This window comes from Gopherus flavomarginatus, chromosome 7, assembly GCF_025201925.1.
Source record: "Gopherus flavomarginatus isolate rGopFla2 chromosome 7, rGopFla2.mat.asm, whole genome shotgun sequence".
Classification (NCBI taxonomy): Eukaryota; Metazoa; Chordata; order Testudines; family Testudinidae; genus Gopherus; species Gopherus flavomarginatus.
This window is the reverse complement of record NC_066623.1, coordinates 245,059-267,770: the sequence shown is the minus strand read 5'-3', so window position 1 is coordinate 267,770 and position 22,712 is coordinate 245,059. Positions and strand designations below refer to the sequence as shown.

Sequence of the window (22,712 nt, the reverse complement as noted above, 5' to 3'; positions counted from 1 at the left end):
CACCAATTGGCTACTATAAGATCCATCTTACGATGAGACCTTATTAGTCACAAAGAAGGCCATAGCACTGTTCCTAAAGCTAGACCTTCAGCTAAAGATCCAGAAGTCTACTTTAACCCTTGTAGAAGGCCTGGAATTCAGAGGGGCATCCCTAGATGTGACAACCACCAAGACTTACTTTCCAATGCACAAGTTTACGACACTATCACACTTTGTCACTACCATCCAGGTCAGTCTTCAAACATCTGCAAGAAAGTGCATTCAACTCCTGGGGCATATGGCAGGGCCAGGTAGGCAGGCAGAGCTTCAGAGTCTCAGCGTGTGGATGAGACGATGGTGTAGAGAGGAGGGGTTAGTTTCATTAACAATTGGGGAAACTTTTGGGATGGGGGAGCCTGTACAGGAAGGATGGGCTCCACATAAACCCAAGTTTATGGCACTTAACATTAAAAAGGTTGCAGAGCAGTTTTGAAACTAGGAGATGGGGGAAAGCCTACTGCCGCAGAGGAGCATGTGGATCGGACAGAGACTTCTCTTAGAGGAGAGTCTGTTGATAGAGATTGTCTGGGTTATAGTCAGGAGCAGAGGATGGAAGAGGATAATGTAAAGGCCAGATCAGTTGAGAAACATTCACATAAAGAATCGGACACATCAGAAAAGGGCAGACAAATAAACAGTGACAAGTTTTTAAAGTGCTTGTACACAAATGCTAAAGTCTAAATAATAAGCTGGGTGAACTAGAGTCCCTCATGATAAAGGAGGATATTGATATAATAGGCATCACAGAAACCTGGTGGACTGAGTACAATCAATGGGACACAATCATTCCGAGGTACAAAATATATCGGAAGGACAGAACAGGTTGTGCGGGGAGGGGGAGCGACACTATGTGTGAAAGAAAATGTAGAATCAAATGAAGTAAAAATCTTAAGTGAATCCACGTTCCATAGAGTCTCTATGGATAGTAATTTCATGCTCTAATAAGAATATAACATTAGGTATCTATTATCGACCACCTGACCAGGACAGTGATAGTGATCATGAAATACTAAGGAAAATTAGAGAGGCTATCAAAATTAAGAACTCAATAATAGTGGACGGATTTCAATTATCCCGATATATACTGGGAACATGTCACCTCAGGACGAAATGCAGAGACAAAATTTCTCAGTACTTTAAATGACTGCTTCATGGAGCAGCTGGTATGGGAACCCACAAGGGGAGAGGCAACACTAGATTTAGTCCTGAGTGGAGCACAGGAGCTGGTCCAAGAGGTAACTATGACAGGACCACTTGGAAATAGTGGCCATAATATAACAACATTTAATATCCCTTTGGTGGGAAGAACATCATCTCAACAGCCCAACACTGTGGCATTTAATTTAAAAAAGAGGAACTGTGCAAAAATGAGGGAGTTAGTTAAACAGAAATTTAAAAGGTACAGTGAGTAAGGTGAAATCCCTGCAAGCTGCATGGACGCTTTTTAAAGACACCATAATATATGTATACCCCAAATTAAGAAACACAGTAAAAACTAAAAAAGAGCCACTATGGCTTAATAGCCATGTAAAAGAAGCAGTGAGAGAGAGAGACTTCCTTTAAAAAGTGGAAGTCAAATCCTAGTGAGGTAAATAGAAAAGAGCATGAACACTGCCAAATAAAGTGTAAAAATATAATAAGAAAAGCCAAAGAGGAGTTTGAAGAACGGCTAGCCAAAAACTCAAAAGGTAATAACAAAATGTTTAAGTGCATCAGAAGCAGGAAGCCTGTTAAACAACCAGTGGAGCCCCTTGATGATGGAGATACAAAGGGAGCGCTTAAAGACGATAGTCATTGCAGAGAAACTAAATGGGTTCTTTGCTTCAGTCTTCACAGCTGAGGATGTTAGGGAGATTCCCAAACCTGAGCCGGCTTTTGTAGGTGACAAATCTGAGGAACTGTCACAGATTGAAGTGTCACTAGAGGTGGTTTTGGAATTAATTGATAAACTTAACATTAACAAGTCACCGGGACTGGATGGCATTCACTCAAGGGTTCTGAAAGAATTCAGATATGAAGTTGTGGAACTATTAACTAGGGTTTGTAACCTGTCCTTTAAATTGGCCTCTGTACCCAGTGACTGAAAGATAGCTAATGTAACGCCAATATTTAAAAAGGGCTCTAGAGGTGATCCCGGCAATTACAGACCAGTAAGTCTAACATTGGTACCGGGTAAATTAGTCGAAACAATAGTAAAGAATAAAATTGTCAGGCACCTAGAAGAACATAAATTGTTGGGCAAAAGTCAACATCCTTTCTGTAAAGGGAAATCGTGTCTTACTAATCTATTAGTTCTTTGAAGGGGTCAACAAACGTGGACAAGGGGGATCCGGTGGACATAGTGTACTTAGATTTGTAGAAAGCCTTTGACAAGGTCCCTCACCAAAGGCTCTTATGTAAATTAAGTTGTCATGGGATAAGAGGGAAAGTCCTTTCATGAATTGAGAACTGGTTAAAAGACAGGGAATAGAGGGTAGGAATTAATGGTAAATTCTCAGAATGGAGAGTGGTAACTAGTGGTGTTCCCAAGGGTCAGTCCTAGGACCAATCCTATTCAACTTATTCATAAATGATCTGGAGAAGGGGGTAAAAAGTGAGGTGGCAAAGTTTGCAGATGATACTAAACTGCTCAAGATAGTTAAGACCAAAGCAGACTGTGAAGAACTTGAAAAAAATAATCTCATAAAACTAAGTGATTGGGCAACAAAATGGCAAGTGAAATTTCATGTGGATAAATGTAAAGTAATGCACATTGGAAAAAATAACCCCAACTGTACGTACAATATGATGGGAGATAATTTAGCTACAACTAATCAGGAAAAAGATCTTGAAGTCGTCGTGGATAGTTCTCTGAAGACTTCCACGTAGTGTGCAGAGGCGGTCAAAAATGCAAACAGGATGTTAGGAATCATTAAAAAGAGGATAGAGAATAAGATATTATTGCCCTTATATAAATCAATGGTACGCCCACATCTGGAATACTGCATACAGATGTTGTCTCTTCATCTCAAAAAAAGATATACTGGCACTAGAAAAGGTTCAGAGAAGGGCAACTAAAATGATTAGGGGTTTGGAACAGGTCCCATATGAGGAGAGATTAAAGAGGGTAGGACTTTTCAGCTTGGAAAAGAGGAGACTAAGGGGGATATGATAGAGGTATTTAAAATCATGAGTGATGTGGAGCAAGTAGATAAGGGAAAGTTATTTTACTTATCCCCATAATACAAGAACTAGGGGTCACCAAATGAAATTAATGGGCAGCAGGTTTAAAACAAATAAAAGGAAGTTCTTCACACAGCGCACAGTCAACTTGTGGAACTCCTTACCTGAGGAGGTTGTGAAGTCTAGGACTAAACAGTTTTTAAAAAGAGAACTGGATAAATTAATGGGGCTTAAGTCCATTAATGGCTATTAGACAGGATGGGTAAGGAATGGTGTCCCTAGACTCTGTTTGTTTGTTTGTCAGAGGGTGGAGATGGATGGCAGGAGAGAGATCACTTGACATTACCTGTTAGGTTCACTCCCTCTGGGGCATCTGGCATTGGCCACTGTTGGCAGACAAGATACTGGGCTAGATGGACCTTTGGTCTGACCCAGTATGGCCATTCTTATGTTCTTATGGCAGCTTTGCACCTTCATAGTAAGCCATCCAGGGTTGCATCTTTGCTCCCTACAGGGATGGCTCAGAACCATCTGGCTTCCAAACAAACACAACGTAGACAGGCATTTGTTCTCTCTGTAAGTGCCCCTAGCCTCTGTTTACCAGAAGCTGGGAATGGGCTGAAGCACTTGGGTTTGGCCACTCTCGGCAAACAGGATATTGGGCTAGATGTACCATTGGTCTGACCCAATATGACCATTTTTATGTTTTTTTGGTAAAGGACTCCCTTGATTGGGGGAAAGACTCCCACAATGTCCATGCTGGTGTCCAGTTTACCCAGCCACTCCCAGCAGTTACAGTAACAAAGTAACAACAGTTTGAGGAGCGCACCTGGACACTCACCCTGTTCGGGCTGGTGTTCTCCCAACAAGGCCACTCTACACATCAAGCTGCTGGAACTCAGAGCAGTTAGAAATGCCTGTCTCTGTTTTCTGCCATTGATCAGGAGCAGGTGCATCAAGATCATGACAGATGATGTGGCCTACATGTTTTATGTCAGTTGAGAAGAGCTATCACCTTCCGTTTATGACAAAGCTGTAAGACTATGGAATTGGTGCATAGACAGTCGTAACCATGTGTCTGCAGTATACTTTCCTGGCATTCAGGACACCAGTGCAGACCCTCTCAGAAGACATTTCTCCCAGGATTACAAATGGGAGCTGGATGCTTGGCCTCTCGATCACGTATTTCAGATTGAGGTCTCCCAGAGGTGGACCTCTTTGCCATGGCCAAGAACAAAGGTGCGCTCAATTCTGTTTGAGAGGGGTACTGGGCCACCACTCCTGGGGATGCCTTTCTCTTATGTTGGGCATCTGCATTGCTATATGTTTTTCCCTCCCCAACAACTTTACTACTGAAGGTGGTGAACAAGGTAAGACAGGACAAGACCAGGGTCATACTGATAGTCCCAAAATGGCTGAGACAGACATGGTTTCCTTACCTCATACTGCTGGCAGTTTGTCAAGCAATGTGCCTCCTGACCATTTCCCATCTCCTTTCCTTCACCCCAGCCTGAGAGTTTGTCATATCATAGCATGGCTCATTGATGGTTTGCAAAGATAGAAATGACCTGTTCTGTGGAGGTACTGTTAAACAGTAGACATGAGTCTAGTTGCAATATCTACCTTCAGAAATGGAAGAGATTCAGCTGTTGGTTTGATCTGTGACATCTTTCACCTGTTTCTTCTTCACTGTCAAATATTCTGGACTGTCTCCTGGAACTGAAGAAGATGAGGTTATCTATGAGCCCTATCAGAGTTCACTTGGCAGCTATAACAGCTTTTCATTCTCCCGTCAAAGGTTTCTCAGTATTTACCTGTCATATCATAGTGAAATTTATCAGAGTAGGGAAACTTTCCCTTAAATCAAGCATCCTATCTCAGCTTGAGATCTTAATTTTGTTCTCCGATGCCTTATGAGACCTTCGTTTAAACCAATGGCAATTTGTTCTCTACTGAAGTTCTGTGGAGATTGCCTTCTTGGTAGACATTACATCTGCTCCAAGAGTGGGAGAAATAGGAACCAAAATGGCACACCCTTTCTTCACAGTATTTATCAAAGATAAGGTTTTGCTGTGCCTACACCCCTAATTCTTACATAAGGGTTCATCTGAATTCCATATTAATCAGGTTATTCGTTTCTCAATTTTCTTCCCTAAATCACATCTGACTAAGAAGGACACTATACTATATACGCTTGATGTCAAAAAGGGCGTTTAGCCTTTTACCTGGACAGAACTAAATCCTTTTGAAAATCTTCCAGACTGTCAATTGCTGACAGCTCTAAGGAATCTACAATTTCCAATCAAAGACTCTTTAGGTGGCTAGCTGGATACATCATTCCTTGTTATCAATCCAATGATATTCAACCTTCTGTTGGGATATTAACCATTCAACAAAGGGATCTCTCTACCTTAGTAACATTTTCCCAGAAAGTTTCCATCAGTGAGATCTGCAGGGCTGCCACTTGCACTTCTGTACACACTTTTTCAAAGTAATCCATGATTCAACTTCAGCTGCTGCTTTTGAGTCTGCAGTACTATCTACAGCATTGAACTACTCCAAAGCCCCCTACTCCTGCTGAGGCTGCTGCTTGTTAGTCACCTGAAGTGGAGCACCCACGGGGACGCTACTTGAAGGAGAGATTATTCACCCTGTAAGTAATTGGAGTTCTTTGAGGTGTGTGTGTGTGTGTGTGTGTGTGTGTGTGTCCCTACAGGTGCTATGTGCCCTCCTTCCCCTCTACTTCAACTTTGTGGAGAAGGAACTGAGGGCACGTAGTGGAGCAACACTATATAGCCTTCATGTGAGGCACGAGGATGTGTAAGGCACGTGTACGGGCTGAATGAACTCGGCAACCAAAAGTCTCTAATCCAAAGTACATAGGGTGCATGGCACCTGAAGTGGATCACCCACAGGGCACCACTTGGAAGAACTCCAGTTGCTGCACAGGGTGAGGAACCTCTCCTTATAAACTCAAAGTGGGATTTCACAAGGAGTTCACAGTAAAGTCACATGGTTACTCACAATGTATGTATGTCTGGATTTTTTTTTCTAATTATTTATTCACTTGTAGGTGACAGAAGGGGAAAAAAACGTATTTAGGAGGGAGTCAGTTGCCTTGTTTCAGGTTCTAGCTTGAGTCTGTAAGGCTGGGTTTTTCAGATCTTCTCAAAATATAATTTTACTTGTAAATTGATCAAATTTGACCGAATTATTGACACGAACGTGAGCCTCATAATGCTATTTTAACCACATTTTTCAACAGAACTGTGGTAGATGATGTATTTACTGTGAGCAAAAGCTGTAATAAAACTTGGTAATCTGTTTCCTTGCACCAGGAGATGAGTGTTTTCAACCCTAACTTGGCACACATTACTGTCTGTATTATGCACCCTTAATGGTATAGTGCAAATAATTTGTCTGCAGGTATAATCAGTTGATCTGGCTCTCTTTTTCAGGTCCCTACAGAGTCCAAGGCCAAAGAGTTAAGGTGTACCAACCAGAAGATGAAAATAGCTGGCTCTGTGGTGTTGTGACCTGTCAAGACCCCATCACTCGTCTTATGGAAGTGTCCATGACTGAGGTGAAGGCCTGAAGCACTTCATCTGGGCTTCTAAAACATGAGTTCCCTGCATCGCTTTGTGAACATACCATTCTCCACAAAATTTGAATTTCGTTGTCTGTTGGCTAGTGTCTCCTAAAGATGTGTAATCACATGGTACTTCATGGAGAGGTCACTTTTCTTACCCCACAGGTCTTATATTAAAAAATATACAATGCACAATTCAGTTAGAGGAGGATGTAGAGAGATGCTTGGCGAGGACAAAAATATTGTAGGAAAATTGTATTGTAGGAAGTGGATGAGGAGGAGGAGAGGCTATTGGTAGACAAGCAGAAGGTTACTGTTCCATGATTGTCATATTATGGCCACCAAATGCCATCTTTCTTGGCTTCTTCCTTATACATCACCTTTGTATACACATTGCCTGAAACAGGTTAAGCATGAAGGAGGATTGCTAGGTTCTAGGGGTCAGAATCTCAGTCTGAACCCACCTTTTTGATGTGTAGTCTTGGATGAACAGGAATCCAGGTAGCAATTCTTTGCTTCCACAAACTTCCAATCAGCAGACCCAAGTGGTGGGTAGCATGATGAATCATAACTGTCTACAACACTGACGGTTATGTATTCTTTGTTGTGAGGAGGTTTTTTTGTTTTTTTTAATCCTCCATGATAAGATCATTTGTATTCAGAGTGAACTTTTTGGATTGTTTGGAGTTAGCTAGTTTTGGACAGGAACAGAATTTTCTTTGCTTGAATTTTAGCCAGTATGACTTGCAGGAGGAGTTTCAGGCCATTCCATCTGAATCCGATTCATGTATCTCCTGGTTGATGAACTCTACTGGAGAGACAGGGAGTCTGTTGTTAGAAGAGATTCTTAATTGTTTTCATGTGGGAGAGCAAGGTGACATTCTTAAGTAAGGAAGTGATCATTTGGCTCAAGAAACAATCATCTGACATTGATATTGCTACTTATTGACTGGTCTCTAATCTTCCTTTTTGTGGGGGAAGCTAATAGAGAATGGGTAGCATCAACTGACAAGTTTCCTTGCCAGTTTAGAAGAAGAAACAAAATTGGAAGGGAATGAATTCAGAGTGGAAGAAGGGGACTTAAGGCTTGTCTACATTACCCGCTGAATCATTGGGCAACAATCGATCCAGCAGGGGTCAATTTATCGCGTCTAGTCTAGACGTAATAAATTGACCGCGGAGCACTCTCCGATTGACTCCGGTACTCCTCCAGTAGCTGAAGTTGCGTAATTTAGCTCGATTCCGTCTCCCCCAGTGTAGACCAGACTTTAATGGCAGAACTGTCTCCAGAGGTGCTCAATGAATGGAGACAGAAAAATGAGAATAGAGTAGGACCCAAGTTTGAGGGTTAGAGAAGGTGAGAGAGGGTAGTGAAACAGTTCAATAGTATAGTGAAAGCAGAGATGTTGACAAGTGAGAACAGAGAGGAGGAGGCGAGTGAGGGAAGAAAGGGGCTGCACGCTGTCTTATGTTCATTGTTATCTCTTAGCTGGTAATTTGACTGAATATTTTTTTCTTTCTTCCTTATTTTTTTGCTGCCCACCTCATAAAAATCAGACTGGTGAGATAAAGTCAGTGGATCCCCGACTGGTTCATGTAGTGATGGACAGTTCCGTTCCACCAAATGAGGTACTGTGTTGTGTCATGTCTCTGCATGTTTAATCAGGAGCTTTAGAAAGTATCTCGTGATAATTTGTGAGGAAACAACTTGAAGAGGAGTTCTGTTCACTGAGAGCATTTGAGAAGTCCACGGGAGCTGAGAGGAGGGTTTCCTATGTCTTTTGTGGACAATAAAATAGTCGGATTATCCACTTGGCTTCCTTTAAAAGTCCATTTTCTTTCAACACAGGCTTGAAGTGAGTTTAATGAGTTTGGAATTACTCTTATTGGAGAGAAAAGTGGACTATTGGCATCTAAGGGTTGTCTTGCTTCATTCTAAGGGGTTGCATTGTGAAGGAGGCTGTCCTGGTGATCACTGCCTCTGGTTTCAGGAAATGCCTCCTTTCCTCCCTTGCTACAGCAATCTATCTTCCCTCCTAACTACAATCCTTTTCTGATATGTGGGGCTATTATTTCTGTGGATTGAAGGACAGGCTGCCTCCTAGAGGATGCTGGCAGAGTTGCCAGCTGTGTTGGACTGGAAGTTTTGCCATAAAGGAAAACGATTTATATCCCTGGAATGTATCGCTATCAGTATATAAATCATTTAAAAATCAGTTTTACTTCAAGATGATAACCCACTTACTGGAATTTCCCATTGTGCCGATGTACCACCATATGAAAACCTAGCTCCGTTAATAAGTGAATGAAACTGTTTGCTGTGGAGGACCCTGTTCTAATGCAAAAAAACAGAGGCAGGTGTGCATACATGCAATTTTATATAAAAAAAATTCCCATTGCAGTATCTGTCTAAAGTAACTATTTCTGAGTTTAATGTAGTGTAACAAATCCATTATTCTAACAAATGAACTATTTTCCTTTAAGAGATGGGAAGAGAGTGGACCTTCTGGTTCTGGCCTGACAGGCTGGATGATTCTTTGCCTATAGTGATTACATAATTTTATTTATTCTAGGGAGGGGGCCTAAAAGCAGCTAAATCTTCGAAAGGGAAAAAGAAGAGAGAGACTATGGAAGGAAAGGATGGACGAAGGAGGAAAAATGCTTCAGACTCTGGATGTGATCCTGCAACAAAGAAGCTAAAAGAGAGGGGTGAAGTGGATAGTAATGGGAGTGATGAAAGTGAGGCAAGCAGGCCTCCTTGGAAAGCAGGCACTGGGAGTGAAACAGGGCTGGATGCAAGGGCCAAGCAGCTGCCTCCTTTTGTTCCTCAGATTAATCGCAATATTCGCTTTGCCACTTACACCAAAGAGAATGGCCGAACTTTAGTGGTGCAGGATGAGCCAGTGGTTGGTGACACGCCTGTACCCTTCACTCCTTTTTCTTCAGCTGCTAGTCAAGCACTGGTTGGAGCTGGATGTAAAGAGACAGGAAAATCACTGGAACAGGTTGGCCAAAGCACGGGGGCTTCTCCAGCAGCTGATACTACAGCTTCTTTGACACCAACAACTGTGAGGATCTCTGACACTGGCATGTCAGCAGTTACTGGGCAAGAGAAACAGAAAACAGGCTGGTCACAAGCTCAGGGAGAGGTGAGTTGCCTGCAGCCTAGAAGATTCCAAGTACAACTAGAAAACTTTGGATATATATTCTCTAAAGTCACTTATTGTAATAAATTCCCACCCTTGGGTCTGTGTCTACAGGAACTCTAAAATCTTAACAGTTTTGGGGCATCTCACTCTCCTCTCCCTCCAGCTCCTTCCCCTCTGACATATGGTATGTTCAGTCCCTGTGGAGGTAAAGTTTCAGTCCCTCTGATTTCCTTTTTTTTTTTTTTTGCCACTTACTGGTAGAGATGCTCCCATGGACAGTTTTTCTGCCCCACCACAGTCAGCTTAAAGCTGATAGAACAAACTTTTTGCATTTTCTGACAGTGTTCTGATAGCAGCATGAACTTGGCTCATTTCTGTCTTCCTTCTTTGTCCTTGTTCCATGTGAAACTGTCTTTAATTAGATACAATTAATGGGTATGTAAAATGCAGTGTGTCAGTGAATTGTGCTGATTGAACCTTTAACTTTTGTAATCTTAACGGCTGCTATTGTTTTAATTGTGCAACCTTCAAGTTACCTTAATACAAACTACTATATTTAATGTAATTTAAGTTCGATATTCTTACATGGAAGATACTATTTAAGAGCATATCTTGCTATTAGGTAATGTACTCTGACAAACTATTGTTAGAATCTGCCCGAAGGTCAAAAGTTAAACTGAAAGACATAGAAATGCATTGAAGACTGCTTGAAGATGCTTTTAGTTACAGAAGAAAAAAGTAAAAAGCTGGAGGGAAACTGGTTAAATAACAAGGCAGAAGATTTTATGTAGCCTTTAAAAATGAAAATCCAACCCAAGAGAAACTAATATAGTAGACTTTGCAGGTAAAATAAGAACATAAGAATGGCATACAGGGTCAGACCAAAGGTCCATCTAGCCCAGTATCCTGTCTTATGACAGTGGCCAATGCCAGGTGCCCAGAGGGAATGAACAGAACAGGTTATCATTAAGTGATCCATTCCCTGTTGCCCATTCCCAGCTTCTGGCAAACAGAGGCTAGGGACACCATCCCTGCTCATCCTGGCTAATAGCCATTGATGGACCTATCCTCCATGAATGTATCTAGTTTTTCTTTTTTTGAACCCTGTTCTAGTCTTGGCCTTTGCAACATTTTCTGGCAAGGAATTCCACTGGTTGACTGTGCGTTGTGTGGGAAAAAATACTTCCTTTTGTTTGTTTTTAATCCTGCTGCCTATTAATTTAATTTGGTGGCCCCTAGTTCTTGTGTTATGAGAAGGAATAAACACTCCCTTATTTACTTTCACCACCCCAGTCATGATTTTGTAGCCCTCTATCATATCTCCCCTTAGTCGTCTCTTTTCCAAGCTGGAAATGATGACTGTGAATAAATTTAAAGACTACTATGTAAATACTGAGCGAAATGAAGACAGGCAAGCACATCAGAAGTAGGAAGCTCACTGAGTCACTAGAGCTACACAGCCTCTGCGCTGTAAGAGATCATGCAATGTGATTAGACTGCATAGAGGGTCAATGTTTAATTTGCAGCAGTCTCCATCACATAGGATAATGAAAATGAGAAGGAGAGAAATATCTCCCTCAGTGGTTATTCTTTGGACTCTTTTGAGAAATAAAACTGCAATAAATCATCAGAGCTGTGGAATATTCATCAGAGAATTTAGAGGGAACTAAAGTCCAATGTAATGGAGCTACTAACAGATCATATTTATTATGGGAGAGTGGCCACCATTGTACTGGTCTCTAAAGGCCTGGTAGGTATTGATAAGGGAGGTATTGATGATTATATAATTATAGATGTCACCCTATATGTCTCATTGGTCTATAATTATCAATATCTGAGGTGTTAATTGATCCAAGCAGTGTATAAGTGGAAGGTGTAGATTTTATTGATAAATGTCAGTAAATGTTAATTTCACCGCCCCCCACCCCCCCACCCCCACACACTCCCATTGATGATGATTGAAAATTACAGATAGGCAAAGTAAGAAAAACGCTACTTGAGAACTTCTTTGAGTTTGAGTTAAGCATATTTGCTTTGTATATTTTAACATATGATGTTGACAGTTTGTGTTTTTAATGGCTATAAAACTTTTTGAATCTCAACATCTACTGTAGTTAAACAGTTATCTGACCCCCCCATATTATCCAGCACCCCCATAATTTTGCCCATCTGTGAAAATTTAAATATATTTATGTTTTTTATTTTTATCTAAGTTGATGTTAACCATTACAGTTATTAAATAAAAATTGAATTCTACCAAGCCTAAATATAAGCAGAAAATGCAAGGCACAAGCAAGCCCATATTCTGTAAGGGAAAGTCATTCCTCTGTAGCCTATTAACGTTCTTTAGAAAAGACTAATAAAATAAGGATACAAAGGAATTGATAAATAAAATTTTTAACACTCAGGACAGGCTAATAGAAGAGCCCATTAAAGAAATGATTACTTTATGTTGAGTTCATATTGTAGTGAATTAAATTGCTGGAGATAGTAAACTGGGAGGAGCTATAAATGGTCACAAAGACAGAAAATACACTCAAACATGAAGAGATTTGAAATACGACATAAGAGAGATTCAGTCTGGGGAAATTAAGCTAATACACCTAGGAAAAGATCATCTCAAGCATCCTACACTTGGAGTGTTACTTCTGGGAGGCAGTAATGTAGAAAGAGTGTGAAGGTTGATCATGGTCAGCATATTAAACATAAGTTTGTAGCATGATGAGTCTACAAAAAAAAGCTTATGGGCTATTAGGCTGCGTATGCACAGGGGTACCTGCACCTAGAACACTGCATGCAGTTCTGGGTACATTGTTTATGGCAAGATTGTCAAATGGGGAGTTCAGAAAAGAAAACAAAAATGATCATGAGAATGCAGGGACTGATTCATAAGAAAATCTTGATCTAAATATGTATAGCTTGATTGAGTGATGGAACAAAGGAACTTGGATACCACGATGCGTGAAGTAGAAGAACCTGTTAGTTATAGAAGCCTATAAATATATGAAGGGTTTAAAAAACAAATGTGGTACATAAGAATGGCCCTGATGAGTCAGACCAGTGGCCCATCTAGCCCGGTATCCTGTCTTCCAATAGTGGCCAGTGCCAAATGCTTCAGAAGCAATGAACAGAACAGGTAGTTTGAGTTATCCCTCCCCTGTCCTCCAGTCCCAGCTTCTGGCGGTCAGAGGGTTAAGGACACCCAGAACATGGGGTTGCAGCCCTGACCATCTTGGCCAATGGTCATCGATGGACCTATCCTCTGTGAACTTATGAATTTTTTTTTAACCTAATTATACTTTTGGTCTTCACAACCTCTCCTGGCAATGAGTTCCACAGGTTGACTGTGCATTGTGTGACATACTTCCTTATGTTTATTTTAAACCTGCTGCCTATTAATTTCATTGGGTGACCCCTGGCTCCTGTGTTATGTGAAAGGTAAAGAATGTGAAAGTGGGGCTATAAGTAGGAGTAATAAGGTGAAAAAGAGAGAATCTAGAGCAGGGTGGGCAAACTACAGCCCGCGGGCCAGATCTGGCCTCTCAGGGCTTTGGATCCAGCCCGCAAGATTGTCCCCTGTGGCACCACAGGCCTCACACCTCTCTCGGAAGCAGCTAGCACCATGTCCCTGCGGAGGAGGGGGCAGAGGGCTCTGTGCAGGGAACCGCGGCCAATCAGAGTTTCGGGGGAGGTACTTGGAGGCCTGGCAAGGACAGTGCATGCGGAGCCCTCTGCCTCCCCCTCTCCCAGGGGCCGCAGCACTTTCTGGAGTGGTGCAGCATGGGACCAGGGCAGGCATTCATGGAGCCTGCCCTGGCCCCAGTGCGTGCTGCTGGCACCCCGGAGCCACTTTAGGTAAGCGGCTCCTGGCTGGAGCCCAAACCCCTCCTGCCCCCTGCCCACCAGCTCCCTGCACCTCACACCCTTCCTGCACCAACCCCCTGCCCTGAGCTCCGTGCTGCACTCTCCATCTCTGTGCACCGTAACCCCCTGCCCTGAGCCCTCTCCTGCACTCTGCACCCCAATCCCCTTCCCTGAGCCCCCTCATAGACCCCACACTCCTCCTCTGCCCCAATCCCTTGCCCTGAGCCCTGTCCTGCCCACCGCACCCCCCCCACACCCCGCACTCCGTCCTGCACCCCAACTCCTTGCCCTGGCACTGCATACAGTTTCCCCACCCAGATGTGGCCCTCAGCCCAAAAAGTTTGCTCACCCCTGATCTAGGCTAATGGTCAGGATAAGTTTCCTAACAATGGGAGAAATCAGGCTGTGGAATAGCCTCTCTAGGGAAGTGGTGGAAACCTCAGTGCTTGGGACTTAAAAAATAAATAGGTCAAAGTGTTGTTGTAAGGAATGACCCTCCATTGGGTTGGAGATGAACTGAATGATCTAATATGAGGTGGGGACAAGCATGCTGTTTTTTAAGCGTTGTTCTTGTTAGGAAGATGCTGTTTCTCAGGCAATGGAAGACAATTAAAAGGTTATGTAACTCTGAAAAAAGAATAAGACGACTTGAAAAAAGCATAGTAAAGGCCAACTTGAGTACTTGCTTTCCCATAATGCATAAAAAAATTAGTGAAGATTAAAGATGAGTTTAAACTGATGACAAGTACCTGTTCCATAATGCATAGTCTAAGTCCATTACTATCCCAAGATATTGGGTAAAAAGTGATTCTTAAGACTCAGACACTCTAGTTACATTAGCTAGGATAGAATTTCAGAGACTATACATTCTTGTATTGAAACACACAAATGGATGACGATCTGAGGGCTAGGTGCAATATTGTACCGTGAGGAGATATTTCTCAGCTGGGTTCATTATGGTGATTTCAGGTTTTCCTCTGAAATATCTAGCATTGGCTGTTCTTGGAGATAAGATTCCAGATTAGGTAGACCATTCATATATCAGTTCTGTGTTCCATAGTGTGACAAGACAATACAACTTGATTGGCCTTTCCACCTTTAATTTGTAATTGCCATGAGCTGGGAAGTTACAGCTGTGAGGGTGGACGGAGGGAAATTCCTTTTCTGTATTACTTTGGTAGACATTCCTAAATTTTACGTTTAGAGAAGGCTGCATTGGTGCAAGTAATGATTTCTGTTGTGACTTCTCATGGCAGGTATGTGAGAAGCATGTGAAGGATCTGATTGTGTAATTAGTAGCAATGGGCAAAGTTCTGCTGGTTTTAGCCACTCAATCATCTTCTTCTTTTAGAGGAAATCATTTTAACTCTCTTCAATATTGTTTCAGAATTCCCGAAATTCACTTCTGACCTCTTCTGGATTTGGAGCATCTCTCCCAACTGCATCCCAGTCTTTGGCATTTGGTGATGGAAGAAGCCAATCAAATGGAGTATTGTCTCCAGCAAACAAGCCTGTTGGGTTTCCGTTTGGTTGTAGCACTGGACAAGAGACTCAGAAAGACTCTGATCTATCAAAGAACTTATTTTTTCAGTGCATGTCCCAGAATCTGCCCTCCAGTAACTATTTCACGGTCATCTCAGAGAGTTTGGCTGAAGAGCCCTCTAGTCGGGACTCATTCAAGCAGAGTGCAGACAGTCTGGGCTCTGGGACCTGTAAAAGTAAATCTCTTCTTGCAGCAGACACTAAACCCGCAGCCCCGTCTGGCAGTTCTGTGGACCGGAAGCTGCCCTTGGAGTCTATGCCCACCCTCACTCCAGCCTTTTCACGAAGCCTCTTGAATACTCGACCTGCAGATAATCATGAAAATCTATTTTTACAGCCCCCAAAACTGTCCCGAGAAGAGCCCTCCAATCCTTTCCTGGCATTTGCTGAGAAAGCAGAACTCAGTCCTTTCAGCAGCTTTGCATCTTCATCTCAGACTGTATCTATACCCTCTTCAGCTATGGGTCTAAAGGCTGCCTCTAGCTGGCCAGAATCACACACCTCAACAGACTCCTCTTCTCTAGCTAAGAAGAAAACCTTGTTTATAACAACAGATTCCTCCAAAATGGTTTCTAATGCTCCTAGTTCTGCTGCTGTTGCTGGTGTTCAGAGCCCATCCACTGTGGGGAATGGCCGTTCCAGCTCACCCACTGGCAGCCTGACACAGCCTATTGAGATGCCTACGCTCTCCTCCAGCCCAACAGAAGAAAAACCATCTGTTGGGCCTGGGCAGCAAGACAATCCTCTCCTGAAAACTTTTTCTAATGTGTTTGGCAGGCACCCACCTGGCTTTTTCTCTTCACAGGCAGAGTTTGCACAGGAGAATAAAGCCCCCTTTGAAGCTGTGAAAAGGTTCTCTTTAGACGAGCGGAGTATGATATCCAGACAGGACTCAGATTCTAGTACCAACAGTGACCTGTCAGACTTGAGTGATTCTGAGGAGCAGCTACAGGCCAAAGCTTGTCTAAAGGGAATCCCAGAGCATCTGATTGGCAAGCTTGGCCCCAGTGGAGAGCGGAATGCTGAGCTGCTGCTGGGAAAAGGGAAAGGGAAGCAGGCCCCAAAGGGCCGACCTCGCACGGCCCCCCTGAAAGGTGAAGTGTGCAGGGCAGGGCAGGACTACGTGAGAACATGAAGGGATGAGATGCTGTTTTTTGCACTGCACACTTTCTATATGGCAAACCTTGTGATTTTTCACGCTGTTATAAACCCTGCATTACTAATACAGGCACAAAATATTAGTAGGGAAAAAAAGCTTGGAGTTTTTAAAGGATGTGATGTTTGATGTAAGAATATCTGTGAGTACATTCACTAGGGAAAAATAGACAAGCTAAGAAAGTTCTGGGCACAGTTAACGGGTAGGCTTCAGAATTAAAGATAACCATTAACAGACTTTCCCATTGGCATGTTATTCCACAACTGTCTATTAAGGCAGTTTTACACTTTCATTTGAAGCATATGGTACTATCCAGTATTCTGAGGCAGAAGACTGGATTGTATACATCCTTGATCTTGCCAATTTGGTGGACTCTATGCCATGTTGGAGGTGAGAAGAGTAAAGGGTTGGAATTGCTTGGAGATGCATTTTGCTAGTTTTTCAGCATTTTGAGTCTATACAACATTATTCAGCCAAATTGTTTTTCACATTCTGCATTATTTCTTTATAAAATACCCATCACTGAAGTGGTATGGCATGTTTGGGGAGCCTATTGTAGGCAAAAGTTTCTATCAAAACTAGGGGGAGCAGTCTGCTGTGCAAGGGGGTAACCCTAGGTTAATTACTCTGGCAGGAATGCATTTTTCAGAGAGGATCTTGGAAAATATGCTTCTTGGAGTTGTCCATTGCTGTTGTAGTTTGACTGACTGGGTTCTCATTTTTCCCCTTTCATACAGTTGACCAGTCTGTGCTGAAAGACATGAGTAAGGTGAGGAAGCTGAAGCAGTCAGGAGAGCCTTTCCTCCAGGATGGATCTTGTATCAATGTAGCCCCTCATCTGCACAAGTGTCGGGAGTGTCGTCTGGAGCGGTACCGCAAGTTTAAGGAGCAGGAGCAGGATGACTCAACTGTGGCCTGTCGCTTTTTCCATTTTCGGAGGTGCTGAATCTCTCTGCTTCATATATAATGTTTTTGCAGCACTTCAAACTTGTGATGTGCTAAGTATTTTGTTCTTGGACTTTTTAACTTGCCTGGGCATCCTAATGAAGGTTTTGACCATTCTGAAACTGTCACTTGGCTAGAGTTCTATCCTTGTCCTGCAAGGAGAACAGCTGCCATTGCTGTTATCCCCCTTCAGCTAACTCTAAAGCTACAGCTATATAACACTAACTAGATGGCTTCATGCCAGGTCCCAGGAGACTGAATTTCCTTCCAAATCTCAGTAAAATTTCACTGCTGGATAGTGAGGTCCTGTACTGAAATAACTATTCTTTTCCACCTTTCTTTAAAGAGAGTTTGGGACAGAGTTAGGATTTTTAGTCCAGCTAACAACTAATTGAATGTACCCAGTTCAAAGCTAATGTTGGAGAAAATTTGTAACTGACCTTAAGAGTAGCTGTCTCTCTCTCTCCGTGGTACACCAACCACTTGCCCAATTCCTTAATGGATTGTAACTCTTGATCTCCTTAACCAGGCCCTACTGACTGTGCTTGCATGGTTTGGAGAAAGATAAACAGCTCATTTTTAGAGAAATAAAAAGCAGTGATTCCAATGCACAGTATACTACTACAAAATCATCATCTTTGAGTAGTGGCTCACGTACATTCCACATACACCATTGTCTGAGTTTTCTCCTTCTGTGGTATCCATCAGGCCAGCTCTAGTGCCCTCTGGTGCCGCATGCTCATGTGCTGGTATAAGAGGTGCTGCCAGCCATGCACCCTCTCAGTTCCTTCTTACTGCCCGTGATGGTTGCTGGAACAACCCCTTTTGCTTTGGCAAGACTTCTTTTCAGTGTTTTTTGGCCTCTGGTTCATAGTTTAAGTACAGTTTTAGTGCATATAGATACTGTAGTTAGCATTAGTGTAAACAGATAATCCCTACTTTGGAGGGACTCTTTTCACCCCAGGGCAAGGCTTCAAGCCATGCGCCTCCTGCAGCAGACCTATGCCCATGAGTGACCCACACTCTAGCTGCTTGAGGTGCTTGAGAGAAACTCATGTGAGGGACAAGTGCCATATTTGTCAGAACGTTTGGACCCCCCACAAAAAACCAGAGGGATAGGACTGAAGGCTTCCCTAATGGAAGCCGGCCTCAGAGCCAAGCTGCTTTAATTCGACACCAAGTGCTTTGGCCTCACTGTGAAGGGCTTCTCTGGCACTGTGCTCTGTCCAGCACTGTTCATCTCCAGTGACAAGGAAGAAGCACAAAAAGAGAACTGACAGTGCAGAAGAAGGACAAGCATGACTGCCATCCACTCTACCCTCCATTCCTGTCCCTCTTCAGGGACCCTTCTCATGAGCAGCTCAAGGAGTTGCAGTCCCTCCTGTGGATGGGGCCATGGAGAAGGTTCCTCAAGACTTGAGAGGAAGGGGTTTTACTCCCAATATTTCCTGATCCCAAAGGCCAGGGGGAGCTTTGGCCCATTTTGGACCTGTGGCACTCCAATAGATATCTCAAGAAACTGAGGTTCTGCATAGTCTCCTGGGCCTGCATCATTCTGTCCCTGGATTCAGGGTACTGTGCGCCTCCCTCGATTTAAAGGATGCCTACTTTCACATTTGTGTCATCTGTGGCCACAGAAGATTTCTCAGGTTTATTGTAAACCAGTGCCACTACCAGTTCACTGCTCTCCCATTTGGTCACCTTCTGAGCGCTGGGCCTATTGATAAATGAGCAAAAGTCAACTCTTTGTTCCAGTTCAGAGAATAGTGTTTACTTGGGGTAGTGCTTGACTCAACCGAAGCCAGAGCTTTCCTTCCGCAGACCCAATTCCAGACTGTCGGATCTGATATCCAAAGTCATGCTCTCGGTGGGCGACATCCCTCATCTCCTAGGCAGAGGCGTGGCCAGGCAGCTCTGGTTCCCAGTCAATGGGAGCTGTGGAGCTGGTGCTCAGGGTAGAGGCAGTGTGCAGAGCTGCTTGACCATACCTCTGCCTAGGAGCTGAGGGATGGGGCTGTTCCCACTTCCAAGGAGGCGCAGAACCAGTAGGGAGCCTGCCAGCGCTGCCACCCCACCAACCCTCTCCACTCTCCCAGCACCAGCGGAGGTTCAGGGTCGCTGACCCCTCCCCCCCCAGCACCAGTGGCACCCCCAGGCATCCCCCATTTAGTCAGGGGTACATAGTATAAGTCATGGACAGGTTACAGGTCAAGAATTTTTGTTTACTGCCTGTGACCTGTCCGTGACTTCTACTAAAAATATCCATTACTAAGGCTATGTTTTAGTCATCCTGGATCACAAGCTAAATAGGAGCTAACGGTGTAACACTGTTGCCAAAAAAAAAAAAAAAAGCAAAAACATCATTCTGGGATGTATTAGCACGAGTTTTGTAAGCAAGACATGACAAGTAATTCTTCTGCTCTACTACATGCTGATAAGGCTTCAACTGGAGTATTGTGTCCAGTTCTGGGTGCCACATTTCAGGAAAGATGTGGACAAATTAGAGAGAGTCCAGAGAAGAGCAACAAAAATTATTAAAGGTTGAGAAAACGTGACCTATGAGGGAAGATTGAAAAAAAGGGTTTGTTTAGTATGGAGAAGAGAAGACTGAGAGAAGACGTAACATACATAAAAGATTGTTACAAGAAGGAGAGAGAAAAATTGTTCTCTTTAACACCTGAGGATAGGAAAAGAAGCAATGGACTTGTATTGCAGCAAGGGTGGTTTAGGTTGGACATCAGGAAAAACTTCCTATCAGGGTGGTTAAGCACTGGAATAAAAGTCCCTAGGAAAGTTGAATCCCCATTAGAGATTTTTAAGAGCAGGTTAGACAAACATCTGTTAGGGATGGTCTAGATAATACTCATTCCTGCCATGAGTGCAGAGGACTGGGCTAGACCTCTCAAGGTCCTTTCCAGTCCTACGATTCCATGACTCTGTCTCGAAGAACAACAGTTACAGAAGGTTAGTAACCATTTTATTTTGTTTTTTGTTGGAGGGATGGTTGAGGGAAAGGCGGTGCTTTATGTTTCTCCCTTCATTGGTTTTAAAGCTGAATTAGTACTGGGGTGAGGAGTTTGATTGACCACTCTGGAGAAATAAGCTCTCCTCTTAGAATAGAGAGTTACAGCAGAAGTGCAAGCTTTTTTGATATGTTGTGGTGCCCCCACCAGATGTACGTCAACTTTGATCTAGGGGGCTTCCTCTGTGACTAAAGAGTTGTTCTTCCTTTGACAACTGGCATTGGTTTCTGCTGAGACAGGTGCCATGGTATGGTGGGTATTTAGCATGTCCAGTATAAGCTAGGCTGAGATTAGTTCTAACATGTCAGCCCTTGAAACAGTTGTCAAGTTATATCAACTTTGTCCCTGGGGACCACATTTTTAAAGGTATTTAGGCATAACTTCACCCAGCATTGCAATGCCGAAGTCTGTGTCTCTTTTTTTTTTAAAGGGATTTAGGCATTTAGGAGCTGAAATCCTATTGATAATGCCTAAATGCTGTTAGAAAGTGACTTAAGCTTCTAAATCAGTTAGACATTGTAACGCTAAGTGCAGCAACACCTGTAAATACCTTTAAAAATCTGGGCCTAACAGTGTAGGCTAACTTTGAGTTAGTAGGGAAAGGCTCTGTGTTCTGTCTGTCTGTTTCCACCCCCTCGCCCCCCAGTATATTTTCAGAATCTAGGAAATAACTTGTGCTAAGAGTCAGAATGGAGAGCAGTGCACAGGACTTCAGATACTGTCACCTACCAGACCAGATAACTCCAGATGACTTTTATCACCATGATCCCTTGACACTTTTCAGTACTGTTATTTCCCAAACCTGAATCATTTTCCTTATGTAGAGTTCCCCATCACCGCTTGCTTATAAGGGATGGATCCATTTCCTATTAGCTGTCTACTGCCATTGCCTTCACATAACCTGCTATGTCTTTCTGGATATAGATATGAATTGTACTGGTTGAAGAGTATAGATGTAGAGGAAACCTTTCTTCTCCTCTCTGTGTGCATGTTGTGACATGGATGGCTGCAGAAGGTAGGTAGCAACCATCGTGCTCCTTGTTGACTAGCTTATACTGTTTTGTTTCAGACTGATATTTACTCGGAAAGGTATCCTGCGAGTGGAAGGATTCTTAAATCCCCAGCAGAGTGACCCTGATGCCATGAGCCTGTGGATTCCGTCGTCTTCCCCTGCAGAGGGTATTGACCTGGAGACCTCTAAATATATCCTGGCCAATGTTGGGGACCAGTTCTGCCAACTTGTTATGTCTGAGAAGGAGGCAATGATGATGGTGGAGCCACACCGTAAGCTGTTGGTTTTACTTCTTTTTGTAATGTCTGTACAGTGCAGTGGAATGGGACTGAAGCAGGGCTATCAAGCGATTTAAAAAAAATTAAACGTGATTAAACAATAATAGAATACCATTTATTTAAATATTTTGGGATGTTTTCTACATTTTCAAATATGTTGATTTCAATTACAAAACAGAATACAATGTGTGCAGTGCTCTCTTCATATTTATTTTTTAGTACAAGTGTTTGCACTGTAAAAAACCAAATTAAATAGTATTTTTCAATTCACCTAATGTAAGTACTGTAGTGCAATCTCTTTATCATGAAAGTTGAACTTATAACTGTAGAATTATGTACAAAAAACTGCATTCAAAAATAAAACAATCTAAAATTATAGAGCCTGCAAGTCCCCTCAGTCTTACTTCTTGTTCAGCCAGTTGCTCAGACAAACAAGTTTTTTTATATTTGCAGAAGATAATGACCGCTTCTTGTTTACAATGTCACCTGAAAGTGAGAACAGGCGTTCTCATGCCACTTTTGTAGCCAGTGTCACAAGATATTTACATGCCAGATGTGCTAAAGATTCATATGTCCCTTAGTGCTTCAGTCACCGTTCCAGGGGACATGCATTCTGCTATGACAGGTTCTGCTTGATAACAGTCCAAAGCAGTGTGGACTGACGAATGTTCATTTTCGTTATCTGGGTCAGATGCCACCAGCAGAAGGTTCATTTTCTTTTTCCGTGGTTCGGATTCTGTAATTTCTGCATTGGAGTATTGCTCTTTTAAGACTTCTGAAAGTATGCTCTACACCTCATCCCTCTCAGATTTTGGAAGGCACTACAGATTCTTAAACCTTGGGTCGAGTGCTGAGTTATCTTTAGAAATCTCACATTGGTACCTTGTTTGCGTTTTGTGAAATCTGCCGCGAAAGTGATCTTAAAACCAAATGTGCTGGGTCACCATCCGAGA

General features: G+C 42.8%; 1 protein-coding gene across 4 annotated transcripts in view; it reads left to right on the top strand.

Moving 5' to 3' along the window:
• KDM3B (lysine demethylase 3B) overlaps positions 1 to 22,712 on the top strand; it is a 119,830-nt gene that overhangs the window by 52,274 nt on the left and 44,844 nt on the right. For all 4 annotated transcript variants that reach the window (XM_050962331.1, XM_050962330.1, XM_050962332.1 and 1 more), the window contains exons 5-10: positions 6,660 to 6,784; positions 8,348 to 8,419; positions 9,364 to 9,939; positions 15,191 to 16,439; positions 17,239 to 17,440; positions 21,539 to 21,753. In XM_050962331.1, the coding sequence (XP_050818288.1) occupies positions 6,660 to 6,784; positions 8,348 to 8,419; positions 9,364 to 9,939; positions 15,191 to 16,439; positions 17,239 to 17,440; positions 21,539 to 21,753 (2,439 nt within the window). The remainder of the gene's footprint in view (positions 1 to 6,659; positions 6,785 to 8,347; positions 8,420 to 9,363; positions 9,940 to 15,190; positions 16,440 to 17,238; positions 17,441 to 21,538; positions 21,754 to 22,712) is intronic.